Genomic DNA, 21,704 nt, shown 5'->3' on the forward strand with positions numbered 1-21,704 from the left:
GATCCTATAGCGATTGGTACAGGTACTCCTAGAGCAGCGGCTTTTGGCTGTTTTTTATTAATTGTTGCGAGACCAGTTCGCCAAACGCTTCCAAATTTTGGAATTGATCTTCCAAAAATGTTAGAAAATGCTTGGCCGAAGGTTTTTCAATGATTGCTCATACAGCGCGTGTGTACTGTGATCCAATATATAGGATCCCAAGAGTCGATGGAAATGCCCAAATCCTTGAGTCTCAAAAAACATTCGTTTGCCACATCGTGTAAATTCTCTGAATGATGGTTCAGGTTCGACCGAACTCGATGGCTGCAACAGCATTTTGTTAAGAAGGTGCATCAACGTCAACGTCTTTTGTTATCATATCTGTCCTTCACTATATTCCAGGCGTCTAAATAATCTTCACTGGATATTGACAAGTGTGACTAGTCGTCGGACTTCGCTTCATAAATTCCTTGTCGGGTAATACATTTTTTGCGCGTTACCGATTGCCCGATTATGGATCAGTTGAAGATACAAATTTTAATCCCCCTAGAAAGTCGGTAGAAAAATGTTTGGGCACTTGCACTGGGTCGTCACTTGATCGAGGCAGTGAGTTGTCGCCCCCAGTCGCTCCTGTGGCGAAATTTTTGCGTTTTGCGTTGAACAATGCAGTTCTTGGGAGAGCTCAGGCTGGTAGTCAAATAAGGATCTTTCGATGACATCTTCCTATATTGTCTGATCATTCTGTACAAGTTCGTGTTGAAGCAAGTTGATTTTTAATTGGTAGTATTCCTTAGAATGTTCGCCGCTAGCATTCCTCTCAATATCCAAAATAAAGTGCGTCAGGGACTTCCTCCTCCGGTTTGGAAAGTTCGGATGTTCTGGTGCCGTCTCTTCGAATAAACTTAACAGATTGGGGATTCTGCTAAAATGAGAGCAGTACACTTCCGCCAATCCCAACTTCTGGTCCAAATACTGCCTTATCTTACAGGACACTGGATCCTTTTTAAACTTGATCGTTGATTGTACAGCCATAAGTTTCTCCATCGTGGAAATTTGGCCAATACTATACGTGATGTAGCTTCCCAACTATCGGCTTATGATTTTCAATTATCGCACTGGATCACATCGAGGTCACCAATTGATTTATACTGCGACAGAGGTTTTTCTCTACCGCCTGAGTGCAATGGATTTCCCTGATTATATCTGTATTTACGGGCTTCTATATGGGGTAATCAGTTTAGAGAAAACTGAGGAATCCGTTCCAGCAATAACTAAGATTTTAACCAAGGGGAAACTTTCCTCGAAAGAATGGGCCTCGGATTTGAAGGAAACATTGCAGCATGTGGATAAATCACTTCAGATAGATTCATAGGTTGAAGCACAAAAAGCAGAGACTGACCTTAAAATGATGGCGAATCATTTCCATCCTCAAGAATAATGTTTCCTCTATCAAACCAACTCGGTTCAAATTGCGGAATATACTAAAGGAAAAGTGCGTAATTTGATCGCCTCTGTATACGACCCCATAGGTTAGTTACTACGTACCATAATGAAACTCAAGATAAAAGTCGAGAAGGAGATGACTGGGATACGACTCTTAGCCCTCTTTGGATTGTTTGGAATGATTAGAGATTCTCTCGACTCCATCCACTCCAGGTCATTCATGAGTGAAAAGCAGCACCGGGAATGGAAGCCTACTCAACAGGACGAAACAACGGTGGCTTGATACGCTGGATAAGGATTTAAAAACGTCGAGATTGCACCCAGATCAGGCATTCGATAGAGCTAAATAGCGAGCGAGCCGACCTCACTTGTGAACGGGACAAAGGCTGAAGAAAAAGAAAAAGAAAGAAGGCATTCAATGCAGGTTTGCCAACCAGTCCCGTGTAGATTGGGGGAGAAATTTGAGGGGTGGGAGCTCCCCTAGGCCAGGAATAGAGAAAAACTTTAAGGAAATTAGGATTTTATTTCTTTGAAAAGGGAGAGGCTCATAATTCTCTCCTTCCTACGACCTCTTTGTCAGCGAATATTTTTGCTTTTCACTGGAACGTTTCGAGACTTGTACTGAATAAAAGCAGGGGGTTGTCAGCGAACAGCCCTAGTATGTCTGCCACAACGGGAAAACTGGTCGAGGAGATCACCAAATCAAATCTGTTGCCAAAACTTTTTTTAATACAATTAAGGAAAGGATCAACTGAGGCTCACAGCCAACACGACTTTTTACAACATTATCGTTTTCACGTTCCAGGCTACCTCTTGAGGATATTGACAGACTACCTAAGAAATTCCTTCTACGAGAACCGGGAAAGACAACGAAGAATGATGGATTCTCCCGAGCTCTGAAAAATTAAAGTGGTCAAAAAGAAGACCCGCGCCACACTTCATATGTTAGTCAGTGAGATTCATTAAGTTCAAAACGTCGGTGAAATACTTCGGCTTTATGATAGACTGGAAGATCAAACTATATATATATATATATATATCTTCACGCTGGAATCTAAAAGCTGACCTAGCGATGTCAACCACAAACATCACGAAACTTCTGAATTTGGTCTTCCAAACCAAATCTCCTCGTGAATACCGAGTAAGTTGCATGGAATTCAACATGGGTACCCCCTATCGAGAACATAGAGACATAGAAACGAAACGGATTGTTTACAACAAAACTCACAGAATCCAGCTCGTGAAAAGTCCACAAAAATGTTTAAAAAGGATTCTGTTCCCAACGGCATCAACCACTATTTTTCCTAACATCTCATCCAAATCAAATTCCAGCTAGGAAGTGAAACCTAAACGTTTTCGGCTAGAATGCAACAACTCTAGAAATGCAAATTTCATTCATTGCGAAGGCTCAGATTCAGACATCTCATGGCCTGACCCCATAATACACGATATGCAGCCCCTTCTCAATTAAAAAATAACAAAGTTATGCAACAATCCACACTCGTACGTAGTAGTGTAACCGTCAAATGGTCCATTAATCTCCTAAGCATTTTCAACTATTCGTGTTACCCATCAATGTGAAATTGCCCGTGCAAACTATGTTAAATAAATTTGTTGGTTTCAAATACTCATGGATGTTGGTGCAATGAAACAATCGTGTCAGCGGCCGACATGACTTAAGCTCCGTTGACAGAAAATATCTTCTAAACCCATTGAATATTTTTGTGCAAAGTGTACAGAGAATGTAAGGTACAGGGTGTGGGGTAGATTGGAAGAAACGGAAATGCCTGATGGCTCAATTAGAAATAAAACTAGAATTATGGATGCAGAGGGAAGTTTTGACAGAGATTAGTCAGCGCATGACAGGCTTTCCTGAAAGGAAAATAGCTTTGTCGGTCTCATAATGGAAGGAGGCTACCATACTCTCTGAAGAAATAACTTCAATTTCAGCACAATCTTTTCGGTCCACTAAGATGGCTGATATTCTCTGGCATGTAGTTGGAGGTCGTGTTTCAAACCACCTTTACTTTGCGAAAGGCGTTCTGACAGTATACCCCGCAGATAAAGAATAGCCATTTATCTATCTATCTAACCTGCATCGACAAGACCATTATATGCATTTTCAAATTTCAGTTCACCCTGCAAAAAATTATTCAATTTTATCTTATTCCAATGCAAGGCAGCTACATCACTTTGTCATTTATCTGTTCAAACTTCTCACAACATGTGCCTCAGATTCACATCACACATATAGTCAGTCAACTCACTTTCGAATGATACAAAAAACACTATTCTACTTAGTATTATTCATCCGCCATTCATCTTGGACCCAATATCAAATGCATGTGGATATCCACCGAATTATATATTTATCTAGATGAACAAAAACGTGAAAATCTATTTTCGCAGATGATTTAATCAAACACGTCCATCCAAATCGATTTGTGTTAAATTAATCTTTTTGAAAAAAAAAAGAAAATCTTAAAATCACGCCCTCCTCCTTTCACATCTCATTGGAAAAGATACTTTTGTTGTTGAAAGTAGACAATCGCTTTGTGCGGAAATTTGAAAAACTCAAGATTTTTTTGGACGAGAAACAGGATTTTAAGTAGACATCCAAGGTCAGTTATGTTTGTATATGCAAAGTGAACTTTTTGCATTGTTTTGCAATTTCGCCCTTGTTTCTGATTTTTTTTTTTTTTTTGACGGGACCAGGATGCAAATGCAGAGTTCGGAGATGGTGATAAATTAGGGATGTTGTCGATACTGCAGACATCGATATCAAAACCTTAGTTAGTTATTCACTTTTGAATCTTTTTAATTGAGCCCATTTATCTACATTACTCTGATGTATTTGGTTCTTTCAGCAAGAAAACAAACAGAAAGTCATTTATTTGTGCGAGAGATCATGAACTAAAAGGGATAGAAGCGCTTTCCAATGGTTCTTAACACAGCCACCTCACCACCATATTACAAAATGGATTGAAATGTCATCTGCAGAGGTCAATTGTTTGTTATTGCTGACTCATTTTCAGCATAAGATACATCTCAATTTGCTTAGAGTTCAGATCTACAATAGCGTTCAAACTGGTTTCCACATTTCCAGTGAAAGATGGGAAGTTGCCACTAAGGGATATTGGAGAGTTCAAACCCCACCCTTAAGGTCTCTTGCATGACGATTTCAATAAGATATAAGGTACCTGTTATTAAATTCCTTGGCTTGCTTTGAGTCGATATGTTAGAGCTAAACTTTACAGGTAGTACTGCGCTTCCCTCAACGATATATATATGAGAGAGTGCACGACTAACTCCAAAGGGCAGCCATTGTTGAACAGACGCCTTCTCCGGCCTTTATATGAGGATCGTCATGGCGCCGAGGCTCTATATGAGCTTAGTATCCAGAACAACCTCAGCACCAGCATTTGAAAAAACAGAGCATGAAAAAGAACTAAAAGACCGCGAACTGTTTCGACAGTCAGGCAGCGTTTTCAACATTAAACACCAATACTTTATGAAATCAGTTTGTATAGAGTTGCCACCAGTTACAGCTGCACCTTGACCGAACGGACGAAATATTCCTGGTGTGACTTCCAAGGCACTCGAACATCGCTAGCAATGAGGGGATCGACATACTGGCTAATGATGGGTCTGACTCTGGATTGACCAGAGCGAGCATTTGGTGTCAGGCCATCCACTGTCAAGTCTACTCTAATAGAGAAATTTGAATTCCCGCTGGCAAGCCAAAATATTTGTAAAAAATCCCGAGGCCCTCGAGAAGAGGAGATGACAACCAGCAGAAGGCTTTTAATGGAACACTGCTCCTTAAATTACCTCATGAAAGAAAATGGAGTTGCAGTCTCGGTTATACTCTGTCCCAAAAGTAACCGGAATCAATAAAAAATTTACATCAGAAATATAAAATTGATAGACCAGTAGCTTACTCCAAACTACAATTTTATTTTATTATGTATATATATATTTCGGGAGCAACTTACTCCCTTCATCAGTACAAAGCTACTAAAAACAATTGCGATTCTACAGTTCTATTTATACTAAAAACACTAATTACCTAAATTACTTTTACCAAAAAAGAAAAAACATTAAATTATTAACTTAATTATCTATTAATTACCGCGGCAAGTCTTATTAATTTTGAGGGGCAATTACCGGAATCCGTATTTAATAACCGCGTCGCGTCTTCTCTCAGAATTTCTAGACTTTCCCAAGGGTCCAAGGTTGTAGTTCGGTTTGTATGCCTCAAGAGCTCAAGGTTATCGCGTTGAATGATATGGGCTTCTTCGACTATATGCGCTGCCACTGATGACCTTATGGATGATTTTTTGTTTCCGAACACAATTTACCGCTTCCCTAATGTGCTCATCAAATCTCGTCGTTATCAGGCGTTTCGTTTGTCCTATGTATATTTTATTGCAGTCGCTACACGTTATTCGGTAAATCCCACTTTTTTCGTTCGCTCCCAAAGGATCCTTAACGCTTCCGAGTAAAGTCCGCAAGGTGGATGATCGACTCGAACCTACGATTTCCAGTTGGTACTTTTTTGCCCAATTCCTGATGTTGTTGAATAGGTAGGAGTATGGGATACTTATTCGTTTGGTGGTTGCCTCCTTCTGCTGCGAAAATAGCGTTGTATAGGCATGCCTATTGTGTTGCCTGACTTTTACGACGCTATTAGGAATGGGTATAATTCTCAGACCATCGAGAAATTGATTGGGAGGGATACATTATTATTGACACCGCTATTAGGAATGGGTATAATTCTCAGACCATCGAGAAATTGATTGGAAGGGATGAAGGGAGTAAGTTGCTCCCGAAATATATATATACATAATAAAATAAAATTTTAGTTTGGAGTAAGCTACTGGTCTATCAATTTTAGACTTAACTACAAACAGAAGGCAATATCTAACATATCAGAAATATAGCTTCGTCGACACGTACCTACATGCCTCGATGCTAGGCAGGCTCGGGAATGTGGGAGGGACCTTTGAGTCCTTCGACCCCTTACGTGCCATTGTAATAAAATCGCAAATCCTTTTAACCGATGTGTGGGTCCCCACAGGATTCTGAAAATTCAACCAACACGAGACGTCAAAACGCCAGTTCCCGTTAAGCCCAACATTTACTAGGTTTTTGGCTTGAAATTCTTTTGGCCTATTTCTACCCACAACCTCATTTTAAGGTGTCCGATATAAGATACAATGGTTCTCAACATTGGTCCCGGCTAGGCTCCACGTGCATTTCTATCAAGTTTCAGGGTTCACTTCTTTTCCCCAGAAGCAAATGTTCCTTTACTTGAATTTCCCTTCACAGCTTGTGGAGTTCCCTATCCTTTCCCTAGTAGTATACCTCAAGAGCTAGTCGTTTTTTTGTATTTGCCTTTGAGACTTACCGTCTCGTAGATGATTGCCTCCCAGGAGTCTCTGGATCTAGAGGCCTTTGCGGCTATATGTTGAAAGGTATTACTGTCTGAGCTTCCGTGAAGTCTCTTCCCCTACCTGTGAAACGCCAATTTCTTCGCTCATTTTATTGAAAAATTGAATATTCTTTCTTCTTCGTCGGGATGAAGTAACGGATGAGATGGAATACGGAGGCAGCCGGATGCTGTCGAATCTGCCCTTACGTCCACAATGATTCATTGTCATTGTAGTCTACATAATGGTGAAATTTGTGAGCATATCACGAATGTTCTGTCATAGATATAATCTGGCTCAATATGGTCCATCAGACTGTTTCATCGAACGCGGATAACCTATAAAAGCCATTGCTATGGTAGAAAAAGAAAACGTAGTAGACCCTGCCTCTGATGGAGCGATGACATAGGACAGGATGCCAGACAATAGCTAACGGGCCTTGGCACATAATCGGGATATCTAGCGTTCCTTATTAAGGCAGTGTTAGAAAACAATAGTTGTTGCGCCGTTGATGATGGTGATGATGATAATGCAATAGATGCAAGCTCAACAGATTGAATCAGAACAGCTTTCGAAGAAAAGAGGTATTGCTCAGTGGTATTCCTTAATACAGAGCAAGCAACACGTCACTGATTGATGATTGTAAGTTCATAGCGGAATTACCCCAGGGAAATGGGGTCCTATTTTATATTTTATATATGCAGCGGATTTTTTTGTTAATAGCCTAACGACCACAATATCTTTAATTCAATGTTAGACGCAGGAACAGTATGCTTTAATTGTACGGTATGTTTAAATCTAGTCTATCAGGAGGGTCGGAAACAGGAACTGGACTTGAATTGACTATTAAGAATCTCCTGATTGCTTACTAGATTCCTTGATTCACTTCAACGGGTACAGGACATCCCCTGTAGTAGACAGTGTGATAACTATCATAGTGACCGCATTTCTTCCCAGATGGGTCTTCCTTGTCTGGTGGGCATTCATATGTGGTATGGAAACCACCACATAGTGCCCAGTATATACGTATTTTGTGGGACAAAATTCCTACTTTCTCTTCATCGTTCTTTTAACTGTTACCCTTTGATAGAGAAAGTTCGAAAATTGTGAATTAAATGCATTTCACGTTTGCACAATTCGGAGCTATTATGCTCGCGTAAGTAAGTTGACAAAGACTTGGGTAGTAAAACGTGTTCAGCGCAATGTCCGTTATCTTCATTGTCAAGAACGCTGCACGGATTTTGCGACTCAATTTTGTTGTAGAAATTTTTGCAGTGAAAAGTTCAACTCAAACCTCTTGCGTTTAGAAATAACTAAAATGTCACAACTTTTTTCAATTGGTCTCCACCAGTGCTGATTTGTGCTTCCGGTGAAGACTCGGTAGTGGAATTCAATAAATAATCTTGATGATACTTCTACTACTAATTGTCGGTATATTGAGGCTCTCCGAATATTTCTCTTGGGCGGATTGAACGCAGAAAGTAACAGACTTGCTGATACAGTTGCTTAGGCGGCAAAAATTAAATCCGCGAAGGCATACCCGAAACAAAAGCACTCTTTGGATGCTAGAGGTATTCGTAAGGCATCATTTGATCTGACAGGACACCGATTCCCCGGGGTGGTAAAAATATGTATAAAAATATGTCGTTTTCTTATATAGCTTTTTGTCTCACTTTTCCACATGACTACTCCATCCAATTGGACACCCCCGTCTGTCTAAATTTTAGCTTTAGATGGCCCTCTTTTCTGCTTCCGCTTCCATTCTGCAATGAACCTTCATCATGGCAAGTAAAGTATCGAAGCCAAACCTCGTCACACTATGTATTGCAAAAAAAGGCTCCCTTTAATTTTAAGAACCAATCAACGTTCATATTTTTGTCTAGAAGCAAGGAGGACGAATGTCTCGGATTATATCCTTCAAACCTCTTACAACTTGACGTCTCAATGTTGTTGTTGATATTCCGAGAATATACTCGTATCTTTTACGAGAAAAGGACTGCCTTGTTAGGAGATATGACTACAATATTACTGCTAGCCAATATGTTCATTTTATAGATGAAATTTCTGAAAGTTACAAAAGAGAAAAGCATTCCCTAAAGCTCATAGACTCTCACATAACAATCGATTAATACCATTGCTGGCGCATCCCTAACACAACTCGCCTCTGCGAACTTTCTATGCAATCTTCGGCGTGGTCACATTTCACATCATCCTATATCAAAATGTAACCACCTGACATTTTATATCATTCGAAAAACTGTGTTTGACAGCGTCACTGTCCATATATCAAGATTACAGCATTACATTAACGACATGGACCCTGTGCGCTTCACATATTCTCGATGGATGTTTCGCTCTCATAGTGAAAATGTTACAACTTGACAGAATGGAGATGAGTTACTTCGTGAAATTTGAGTGCATTCTTGAACGAATGGGTACGTAGTTTACATACGGACGGGCAAACAATCTTTATTTTCCGGGCCGAATCTACATTTTAAAATATTAAGATTGAAATAAAATTTGAATAAACGTCTTGGCTAAAAATCTCAAATAATACTTGAAGATAATAAATAATGCGCATTCATTGCATTGTGCGTATGAAAATATCATGTTGTTGGCTGATCACAGGATCAGAGAACAATTGCGGTGCAGGCCAGAAAAGATTCTGTGCCAAAGTGATTCAAAAATTCATGAAAATTTAATCTTTTCTCAGGCTCAAGTATGCATACTAAGAAATAATCCAGTTGTATGCAAAATTGTTGTATAATTGATAAATATATTGATAATGCGTAGTATCAAGGTGGATATCAATAAACTATTTGAGACAGACGACTTGTTGATTCAGCCAGGACAGAAGGAACTCATCAGACGCTGCCTCACCTCGGCCCTGGTTACCAGGTGTTATTCGCTCCCTTACACAGATTCGCAAACACGACGTCAATGAGTATTATATAGAAACAGAAAATTGCCTAGTAGTTCAGTTTCTCTATATTTGGTCAAGCCTACTGTCAATTGCACGCGAATTTAAGGCCCCGTGAATCCTTAAACAAAAAAAAGATAATTCTGGTTTACCGGCTTACGCCTGAACTACCAAGCAGTTTTTCATCTCAATATAATTCACCATGCAGTGTTAACTATATACTGGAGCAAATAAAGCTTGGTAACCACACTGTCCCCAGCACAGAGGTAAAGCACCGACTAGTGTGTTGCCTGTGCCCTGGACAAAGCCACAAGTCGTATGTTCTAAAAATTGGACGCCAGCCAAAGTTATGTTCATAGTAAATTCGTTCTTTTGACTTTTCCCACGTCCATGATGTAGCTGAAGGTACAAGATTCTTCCAATATTGAAGATTCACGGCGGGAGGCTCTTTCTCGTTGGCATGTTTCGCCAGAATCTTGGACTCAGAATGGATAACATTGGGTCCTTTCCTGTTAATAAAAAATCCACATTCAATCATTTTTTTTTTTTTCATTATTTAGATTATCTATTTTTAATGAAAGTAATCGCCCATGCTATCGACATACTTCTGGATTATAATGAAAACCTATTTATCCCTTTGACGTTGAAGTCTTGCTCAAAGAGGAGAAGGAACTGTTTAACCGTTTTCACAGCCTCTGCGGAATTGAATTTTTGCCACAACAAAATGTTGTCCAAATTTCCAAAAGTTTCCAACCCCAACTCCTGCAATTTTGCCATGGACTATATGACGGACTACACGTTCGAACCGATTAATTGGTCAATCTCTAAAAAAATCAAAAAACGCAACGCCATTTATGGTACATGATTCATTTTTATCACACGTAACAATTTGATTCAAAAATGGTTCATTTTTTGCAGTTTAGGAGAGAAAGAATCACTTGTCCAGTTTTTCAACTTGCCGATTTCCGCTAGGTGGACAAATCTGGGCATTTGGACCACCTCGAGTGCATTTTTTAACGTCTCCTTGAGGGCGGGCCCGTTGTAAACGTTGAAAAATGCAAATTCCTGCTTCAATTCAACCAGACCCAGATAAGGTTTAAGTGATCAAAAACTCTCCCCTGCCAAGCACGGTTCTTAGGCTGGGTAAACTTCTATCGTCGTTTCCTGTTCAAAGCCGCTCACTACCAAGCGATCCTCAACGCTTACTTGTTTAGGCCCAAAACGGAAGACTCCCGCAAGGTTACGTGGTCTACAGAGACCGTCTAGGCGTTTGAAACTATCAAACAAAAGCTTGTTGATGGTACACTACTGGCATTTTCTCGGCCAGCAGCAATGATAACTCATGCGCTCTTTAACCAGGACGCATTCTACTTTGCCACGTGGCTCATTCAATAGGCACAAACCAGAGACTTAGCTTCGATTGAGAAATAAACTGAGCACCTAACGCACCGTTAATATTCCCAACTGTGTTGGACACTATGGTTGTGCGGTAGAACTCGTACTTTATTGATACCGAATTTCCACTTTAACACTAGAACTGTTATAAAATATAAAAATCTCATTATTTTTGAAAGCCAAAGACACGTGCCTTTCGAACAATACACAATTTTCCATTAAATATTGTTTCGGTATGAAGCTATGTCCTATTAAACCATTTTTGAACAGGGTGCGGAGTTTGGATATCTACTCCACCTGCTCTTCATCAATGTCAAAAAGTTGAATTTGCTCCGCCTCATTGTTCTGTTAGTGCTACTATATGGAAGCAGCACACGGTAAATTACTGCTGCTGCTACTCGAAGACTCCAAACTTTCGTTAACAGTCAGATACTTCCGAATGTGTTAATAATAAGCCGGAAATAGCAGTAAATAGATCATATTTTTAAAAAAAGTTACAACTGCATTGCAGACTACGTTATACTAATCCAAAGTGGCCGATGGGTGGGTTGTCCTAGTAACACGTGGCGCAGAACAATTGAGAAATACTGCGAACTACTCAACGGACCGTCGAAAATTCTATTGCTCCCAAGTGTTTCCCTTCCGGGCAATAAAACTGACATATTAACAATTCCATCGCATAACCAGATGAGAATTTTGAAGTGAACTATATTAGTAATACCGATTGCACCAAATTATGGTAAAGATATTTGTAAAAGAGCCGACGCTAAGGAACCATACCCCTTATACTCCTTGAATTTTCTTACCCCCCCCCCCCCCCCCCTTCTATATTTTTTCAAACAACAATATTAATCCTCTTCAAAGTAAATTGAAATGATACCCTGTCCCAATATAGGGCTGATATAACAGCGTTACAAGAGATGCGATGGACAGGGACCGGTTTCCTGGAGAAGAGCCACTACACCATATATTATAGCGGTCATCCAGTAAACCATGTGCTCGGAGTAGATTTCTTAGTCAGCCAAAAAATGAAACCTGCTGTTATCGGCTTTGAAAACATAAGCGAACGGCTATGCACTCGGCGCTTGCGAGGCAAGTTTAGAAATATAAGCCTCATAAACGTTCACGCCCCTACAGAGGAGACTGCAGAGTCGGAAAAGGATACCTTCTACGAGGCAGTAGAACGAACCCTCGAAGCCTGTCCCAGATATGATATCAAAATCATACTTGGGGATTTTAACAGCCAAGTAGGGAAGGAGCCCGTATTCAGGCGATACATTGGCTCCCATAGCTTACACGAAAAAACTAATGATAACGGACTGCAGATTATTCAATTAGCAGGGTCACACGAAATAGTTGTTGGAAGTACCTGGTTTGCGCGGAAAGCGGTCCACAAACATACGTGGGCCTCTCTAGACGGGGCCACTTTCAACCAAATTGACCACGTGTTGATCGAACGCCGCCACCTCTCAGCCTTGATGAATGTCAGAACATATAGGGGGGCCAATATAGACTCGGATCACTATCTCGTTGGCATGGTGCTCCGAGCTCGAATAACAATACCACCTAGAATCCCCTCTGACAATCAGGTGAGAGTGAACACTGAAGCCATCCACAACACAACCCTCCGCGACACCTATAAGAGGGAAATGGATGCCGCAATAACCGCAGTCAACTGAGGACCTGGAGATGAAGCATCAACAAATGATCTTCACAATCACCTGAAGAACGTTATCATGGATACGGCCACAAGCATACTTGGCCCCAGCCGCAAAAGGAGTCGGAACGGCTGGTTTGACGATGAATGTAAGCTAGCAACGGAACGGAAGAATGCCGCATACCGAGTAATGTTGCATTATCAAAGAACGCGGGCACGCGCGGAGACTTATCACGAACTCCGTCGAGCGGAGAAGCGACTTCACAGACGGAAAAAGGAAGCCTGGGAGAACCAACAAGTCTGTGAACTAGAAAAGTACAGGGAGCAACCGCACCAGGCGCGGAAGTTTTACCAACAAGTCAGCAGGATGAGGCCTTATACACCTCGATGCTCATCCTGCGGGGACAAAGAGGAAAATCTGATTTCCGACAGAATGGGCATATTGGAGCGATGGGTTGAGTAGTTTGATGAACTACTGAACAACCAGAACATCGGCGAGTTGGAAGTCCCGCTAACTGAAGACGACGGACAAATACTGCCACCACCAAGTATTGAAGAAACAGTCCGTGCAATTCACCGGCTTAAAAATCATAAGTTGCCGATGGAATTACAGCCGAATTGGTTAAATATGGAGACGACCAATTACACCAAGTGGTTCATCAACTTGTGCTCAAGGTGTGGGACAGCGAATCAATGACTGGCAAAGAGGCATTATCTGTCTCATATAGAAAAAGGGAAATATCACACAGTGCAGCAATTATAGAGGTATCACGTTGCTGAGTACCATCTGTAAGATAGGCCGAATAGCCCCATACACCCAGAATATCATTAGCCCATACCAAAGAGGCTTCTATCCAGGCAAATCAGATTTTCTCTCTGCGGCAAGCGATGGAAAAATTGTTGCAATATGGACATCAGTTGCACCATCTTTTCATCGACTTTAAAGACGCCTATGATAGCATAGCCAGGGTAAAACTGTACACGGCCATGAGAGAATTCGGTATCCCGACGAAAATGAAAAGACTGACTAAGCTGGCCCTGACCAATGTGCGAGGCCAGATAAAAGCAGCAGGATCACTCTCAAGACCAGTCAAAATCAACAACGGTCTATGGCAATGGGATGCTCTATCATCCGTCCTCTTTAACCTGGCCCTCGGGAAAGGGATCCGTGATGCTGAGGTAAATGCAAGGGATAAGATCCTCTTTAAATCCACCCAACTACTGGCCTATGCTGACGATATCGACATCATGGGAAGAACCACCCGAGACGTACAAACTGCCTTCATCCAGATCGAGCAGACGGCGCGAGATCTTGGGCTGCACATCAATGAAGGCAAGACAAAATATATGGTGGCAACGTCAGCACCGAAGACGAATCAACCAACAACATCAAACCGCACTGGTCAAACACGAAGAAGAATAAGGATAGGAGAATACAACTTTGAGACCGTTGACAATTTCTCCTATCTAGGGTCGAAAATCACAACCGATAACAACTACGATGATGAAATCCGCGCACGGTTGTTGTCAGCCAACAGAGCCTATTTCAGCTTACAAAGACTGTTCCGCTCGAAACGTCTCACCATAGGGTCAAAGCTCTTACTGTACAAGACTATGATCTTGCCAGTCCTTATGTATTCCTCGGAAACTTGGGTTCTTAGCAAGAAAAATTGCGAACTCTTGGCCGCGTTCGAGAGAAGAATCCTCCGAAGAATTTTTGGCCCCCTACATGAGGATGGACGATTCCGTAGCCTACACAATGACGAAATCTATGAGCGATACCATGACCGTCCGGTTGTGGATAAAATCCGGCTCAATAGGTTACGGTGGGCGGGTCACTTAATCCGTATGGATGAGGATGATCCCACCCGGAAAGTCTATAAGGGCAATATCTATGGTAGAAAAAGAAGACGAGGCAGACCCTGCCTAAGATGGAGCGATGGCGTGGGTCAGGACGCCAGACAGCTTTTAGGGATATCAAATTGGTGGACCTCGGCGCAAAACCGGGATGTCTGGAGTTCCTTATTAAGGCAGGCCTAGACCGGATACCGGTTGTTGCGCCGTTGATGATGATGATGATGAAAGTAAATTCCCCGGAGAACTTCATTTTGCATATTTTACAATTGCGGCGTTGTTCTCAGCCTTGGTAGTAGCTCTGGAAGGCTTCCCCCGCACCACTTTACCATGTCTTTCTATTCTTCTGGACGTTTTCCAAGACCTCCAATGAGGTCCTTTCAAGATTTTTTTAGTTTAGGCAAAAGAGACATTTTTTTTTTCAAGAAGATCACGACATTGGCTTTTTGATTGTCCTTCTGCTCAGTTGGGGCATTTTTTCGGCCCTATTTTAGGGCAGACCTTTCACATGTGCAAATCTTCAATTAAAATTTGTTGGACAGAGAAACTTTTCATTTTTACCTGGTCATATATGACTTTATACACTTTAAATCCTTTAAATTATAAACCTCCCTGAACGAGGTTCACATTCCACTAGTTCTCATGGATTCATATATGATTCGTATAGCGACAAGTTTGGGTTCTTGATAAGGACTGTTCAATATGTCTGAACGCATTTTCTCTAGATCACAGAATTATTATCTGTAATCTAAGAGATATTATCTTAGCTGCTTGCTATCCAAGAGTACATAATATACCAGAAATCGTGAACATAAATAATTCTCTGCTAATTTACTATAAAACAAAGAAGAGAAATTCAGTGGAATTACACATTCCGAAATCTACTGAAATACATATACATAAAGATACTTCGTCCTCGACTAAATACGAGTATATACATGGTACATACATAAGTATCTAAATTTTTTTCTTAGCTACTTCCTCCACGGGTATAATCATAAATTTTCCAACATGTCTGTCGTGTCTGACAGATTTCTTTTCATATCACCTGAATATTTTTCTTGGCTTGGCGGCGTCCGTACTTATTTCAATGTTGATTTGTCGCAACTAGCGTTAAAAGATGAGACAATTTCATGCTATTCCTTTTTGAAATTCACAGCAACGTTCTTGCTCTGCTCTGTTTGTAATATTTATTTAAACTTTTCTGCTTGTTATTGAATGCATTTTGAGCTGACATACAAGATTAAACCACATAATGAAGGTGTAAAAAATTTTAATTAATTACTTTCTTCGTTCTGAGCAAGCAATGCTTGCAGTTTTTAAATTCTGTTATGATGAAATTGATTAATACATTGAAGAATGAAATAAAATTCGTAAATAATCGGATTAAATGATTGAATGGAAGGTTCGGTGTAGTTCCATTTGCTTTGCTTGAAAATACGTCATTTTAGGAGGTTTTTTCCTATTTTTCTAGTGCTTCTGCGCAATTTCTCATGCATCTATATCTGGCTAGACCAGGTAAAATAATACACAAACAAGAAATCTGGAAAAGCTCTTCAAAAAGACGAGTCAACTTTCAGATATTCACTTTACCGGTAGTTTAATCGTCCTCTTCTTTGGTATACCACCGGTTTCAAAGGAACCTTAAAAATTTGCATGCACAACTCATGATACCTATATTGGGTTGTATAAAATAGAGCTCCCCGCCGAAGATTGCATAGAACGGTTACTTACCGTTGGTGGATTACAAGCCAGCCAGGAGTTAAAGGGTGACACACTATCTACTTAGAGTGTCACCTGTTAACCCCTTTCTAGACTGTAGGGTATCCATACAGCCTCTTCGTTTCTTGAAATAATTAAGACTTGCCTTTTCTTTTGACTTAAAATATTTATTAACCTTGTAAATACCGATATTTCGGGAGCCACTTGTTCCTCTCATCAGTGCTACAAGCTGATCGGATCATCTAAAGGAAGAAGATGAGACTTCCCGTATTTTATTATGCATATCAAATATAAACGGGACTGATTTCGTAAAAATGTTTCTGTTCATTATATTTCATTTACAAAAATGTTCTATTCTTCTTCGTACTCTTCTGCCAAGGAAATGCATGTTTCCCACCGAATTGGGAATTTTTGAATACCGTCATCATGAAATTTCTTTGAACGTTCTTGACAATCTCGCCTTGGTCTTCACTGGCGCACCTCGCCATTGTTCATCCACTTCATTCTGGCTTGTTTCGACTTAGGGATGTGTAGTAGTCCAAGTTTCGGGACCCAAGCTTCGGCAAAGGTGAGGATTCTATCCAAAAGTCTGTCTCCCCCAAGAATCATCCAAACAGTCGCTAAGAAAAATCCAATCGCTCCGGCTAGAAGTGACCTCATCTAGGTCCTTGCACTGTATAGCGATCTCATCCTTTTGAGTACGCATAGCAGTACTTTCTCGAAGTAAATTTTTGGATTGGCTGCGAAACCCTTCGGGTTTGCTCTCTTCGGACCTTTTAATTTTCAGCATGAAATCTCCCTTTTAGTTCCCTTTTGGTGCTTACATACCCCCAAATCTTTGAGATCAGGGTCAGCCTTCACTCGTCTAAGTATGTCTGCATAGGACACACTACCCGTCCTTGAACTGATGATCGCCTCTGGACGGATCCTCATTCTCTCCGTCTTCTTTTTTGGCTTTTTGGTCCAACCTTAGCCCAACTATCGTGTACCTTTTGAAACACCGGCTCCCTTTCTGTTTTAGACACTATTTTCCCGCCTACAGATGTTTTAGGCCACTTTTTCAAAGCGGGTGGTACACCTTTTTGTTTTTTGGGAACCTGCTGATTTCCCGGATATTCGTCTTCCTTTTTCCGAACTCTCTTTTTTCTCCGCCCATCCAGGTCGGACTTCTATTCCAAAGCCTCCATTCTTCTTTCCACACATTTTCCGGCATTAACGGGATTCCTGTAGCCCGGGTCTTTTTCCGCCGTTGAATTTTGAGGGAGAACTCATATTCGTCGAGGGATATCGATGACCGAGAGCCTGCTTGTCCACTCCCAAAGGCCGTCAATATTGGGGTTCCAAGCCCCTGCACCGTAAGTTTATACACCTTCTCATCGTTCATATTGATTTATTATTCTGGGTAATCTCCCTTCTTCCCATTGCCCTTTTTATCCACGTTTCCCGCCCACCTACATAACCCGCGCAGCCCTTCCACAGGTACAGTCGGTGCCTCGCTGCCGGCTGTCAAGAGCGGAATTTACCCACGCTACTTAGCAGCCGCGGGTCTTAGATGGCGAAGGCTTACCACCTGTGCCAAGTCAAGGAGGATTTGTCCGGCTTATAACATAGCCCGATCACGAGAGCTCCTGTGCCAAACACGTGCAAATGCATTCAAGTTTGCAACGATATGTACGGATTACTGGCCCATAGGGGACCATTTCGCCAGACTCGGCATACCCTACAGTTCGCATTGCCGAAGCTGCGGAGAAGGGGGGACCCTCAGGCACTTCCTCTGCGATTGCCCAGCTTTAGCTAGTGTCAGGCTTCGGACACTGAGTAGACCACTCTTTAGGGACTACAGAGAGATCTCTAGCTGCAGAGTGAATGCTATTTGCGCTATTTGGGGTCCTCGGAGGGGCCACTGATACCTACCTACCTGCCCATAACCGGGGGGAAAGCAAGTCTATGGGATAATGTACGGAAAGAAAACCCGATCGGTATGGGGTTCACAGTGGGAGGTCAAAAAATAATATCAGCCAAACCAGCTTCTCCACCCCTTCAAAAGATTCCTTTATACATATTTGATCTTCTATTTTTTTCCAGCAAAATTACCCTAATTTTATTAATGCTGACATTTTCTTTTTAATTTTTAGGTACGGTAAATGCGAATGGCGAAACAAAACGACAACGAACGTCCTACACCCGCTATCAAACCTTAGAATTAGAAAAGGAATTTCACTTCAATCGTTACCTGACACGACGAAGACGTATCGAAATTGCCCATGCACTATGTCTAACCGAACGACAAATCAAGATTTGGTTCCAAAATCGTAGAATGAAATGGAAAAAGGAACATAAAATGGCATCAATGAATATTGTACCGTATCATATGGCACCGTATGGTCATCCTTATCATCAATTTGATATTCATCCTTCACAGTTTGCACATTTGAGTGCATAGGACGCGTGGCACTTTTCGGGTACTGGTTAGAGACTCAATCAGTTGTATCAGGAACCATATCAGGGATATCAGAATAATCAGGATAGTAGCAATTCATTGTTTAGCAATTCTGATTGTTCAAAGTATCCCCAAGAGTTCTGATCCATTCTTACGTGAACAAGAATAGTAAGTGCAGTGTAAGTAGAAAGTTCTTCCGTTAGGACTTTCTATTTTACACTGTAAAACAACTGATGTGAGCCAAATATGTGATGGAATTGGTTTATGATACTGGCGATTATTTGAACTTTGGTTGTTTCTTTGCTTTCTCCCTTTATCTAGAGCAAAAATGTTCATTTCAATAATCATCCTTTACCACTCTCAATAAAAAGATACTTTTGCACAGTCAGCGGCAGCTGGTTATACAGCCACTTCTTCTTAATTTTCAAGAATCTCCTACTCTCATTCTATATTTTTTCATCTCCATCCACATCCTTGATCAACTGGAAATATTCTGTTTATTTTTGAGGCTTCCTACTTCGCATAATATGATTATGTGACTGAATTTCATCCTACATCAAAGGAATGCAAATGCATCAAATACTCAGCCAACCATAACCAACCCCTCAAATTGTTTTGTTTAACACTTTGTAACATTCACTCATAGAGATGAGCAAAGTTCAAATAATTGATTAAATGTAAATAAAACAAAATTTTAACTAACAGTTAAGCTATTGCCCGTCCAGTGTGATAAACCGAAATCTCTAAACAGTATTCGAAAAGCCATTAGTTTGTAAGTTATCTAAAGTACTAACACTACTAATAGTATTTATTACGATCTTCATTTCGTGGAATTTATTTTTCGAGAAAATTATATTATTGTAGCTTTTCCCATTGAAACTAAGGTTGTTCGTTCAGAATATGGCAATATATAGATATCGGTATCATTTCGTTTTCGTCCTTCTTCACTTATTATATTGTTTTCCTGTTTTACAAACAAACATTGTTGAATTCTATTTCTGTTTTCCAATTCGCAATCCAAATAGATTTATATATGTTTACAATTAACACAATTAGTTTTATAATTCGATACATAGACGAGGAGAAAGTATCTAGAACAAAATAATCTCAGATGGAGGTAGAACTTGTAAATAACGCAAACTATGACAAATTTTAGCTATTAAATATGTATGGATCCTGTAAGATAATGTTTTATTAGTGATATTGTAGAAACATAAATAAAATAAAGAAAAATTATTAAATTAAAACTGACAACACAACACAACTTAAAATAAGTTCTTTTTTAAAAGAAAAAAACAAAAATAGATTCCTCAAATAATATATACCTATATCTGAGAAAAGAGATTAATAGATAAATATTTCGAAGTATCTGAATAATTTGTTGTATAATTCACTGTTCTCTTTAAGTTTTCACACTGATTTGCTGTCAAGTGAAGTGAAAGTCTTCAACAAATTCGGATTACACAGGGCCTTTGGTTTGTAAATTCGGAGAAAAATGTCTACTTGAATTTTAAACATCAAAACTAAATATTTCTTTGTAACCTTCTTTGCTTTAGTTTTCTATAAGAAAATTAAATATGTGTATAGACCTAAACTTGCAACTTATTTTAGGGTTTCGTAGCAATACAAAACTCGTACTTTAATATAAGGTTGGGACTTTTTCATAAAAGATTGCTGTTATATCTTTTTTTTCTGTTTTTATAGAAATGCGAAAATGTAATGATAATTATTGGAGAACTCAATATAAGCAATTTCGGTTTGAATTTGATTTATAACACAAATATTGTCAATGCTTGGAGTATAGGTTAGTGTATAAAGTGTAAAATCACAAAACAACTCTTTGAGTTTTTAGTACGTAAAATGTTGTAGTCCAGACTCAGAATGATATTAACTTATACACAATAATAAAATTATGAACAAAATAAATTCGGTTAAGCGAACAATGTATGTATGTAAGGTTAGTGCATTCTTTCAAATAGTTAAATTTTATTTAAATACAAATCCCTAAGAGTAAATAGTTGAATAAATATGAAAATGCGTCAGAAGAGCAGAAAATATTCGAGGAAATATTGGAAATAGTAACAAAGTAAGGTGAAAATTTTCTCTGATCGAAATCACCCCGACGATAAGTAATAAATGCAGTATTCAGATGAATTTACTACAAAAAATGGCGGAATAAAATAAACAAAACTCGGAAACAAGCTCTTTACTTAATACAAACGAGCGTCAATATACTGCTGACAGACAGTAAATTAAGGTGTACCCTGTACACAATAAAAAAAAACACAACTCTCGTAATAAGAAAGAAATTTTAATAAATTAAAAAAAAAAATAGTAACTTAATTTATACACTACAGAGCAAGTATGAGTGTTATGTACGAGACTTATGTATGTATGTACAAATAGTGGTTTGTCAAGGATACAAAATGCAAACACTACGGAGAAAAGAAAAAGAAAAATATGTATTGATGCGAATATCATTCTCCCATTCACTTTTGAAATTTTCACCAAGCATTCCATGTGTAGAAGAATAAATAAAATTGAAAAATACAAAAAAAAAACATCAAAAAACAAAATACATAACAAATTTGTATGTATATGAGTATATATACGTAGATTTGTATATTTACAAATATACATATAAACCAAAATGAAAATTTCTTGTGAAAAGTATTTCGGAGAGAATAAAAAACGATGATGTGTTACTTAAATAAAACTACTATTTTGAAAATCTTGTGAACTTTGAATTTATGTGAATCTTTCAGGGTGGATGGATGGATAGATAACTTTATACCGTTTAAGTGAATTGTCCGACCCTTTCCGCTGGGTTCAGAAGGTATTTGCCTAAATGGCCCTGATCAC

The 21,704-nt window shown here is 39.6% G+C and overlaps 1 protein-coding gene across 1 annotated transcript in view; it reads left to right on the forward strand.

Annotated features, from left to right (window-relative positions):
- LOC119653155 (homeotic protein Sex combs reduced) overlaps positions 1-19,207 on the forward strand; it is a 74,840-nt gene extending 55,633 nt beyond the window's left edge. The window contains exon 2 of the mRNA XM_038057695.1: positions 18,538-19,207. Coding sequence (XP_037913623.1) covers positions 18,538-18,845 — 308 coding nt within the window. The 3' untranslated portion in view covers positions 18,846-19,207. The remainder of the gene's footprint in view (positions 1-18,537) is intronic.
- The last annotated feature ends 2,497 nt before the right edge of the window (positions 19,208-21,704 follow it).

This window comes from Hermetia illucens, chromosome 3 (assembly GCF_905115235.1).
Source record: "Hermetia illucens chromosome 3, iHerIll2.2.curated.20191125, whole genome shotgun sequence".
NCBI lineage: Eukaryota > Metazoa > Arthropoda > Insecta > Diptera > Stratiomyidae > Hermetia > Hermetia illucens.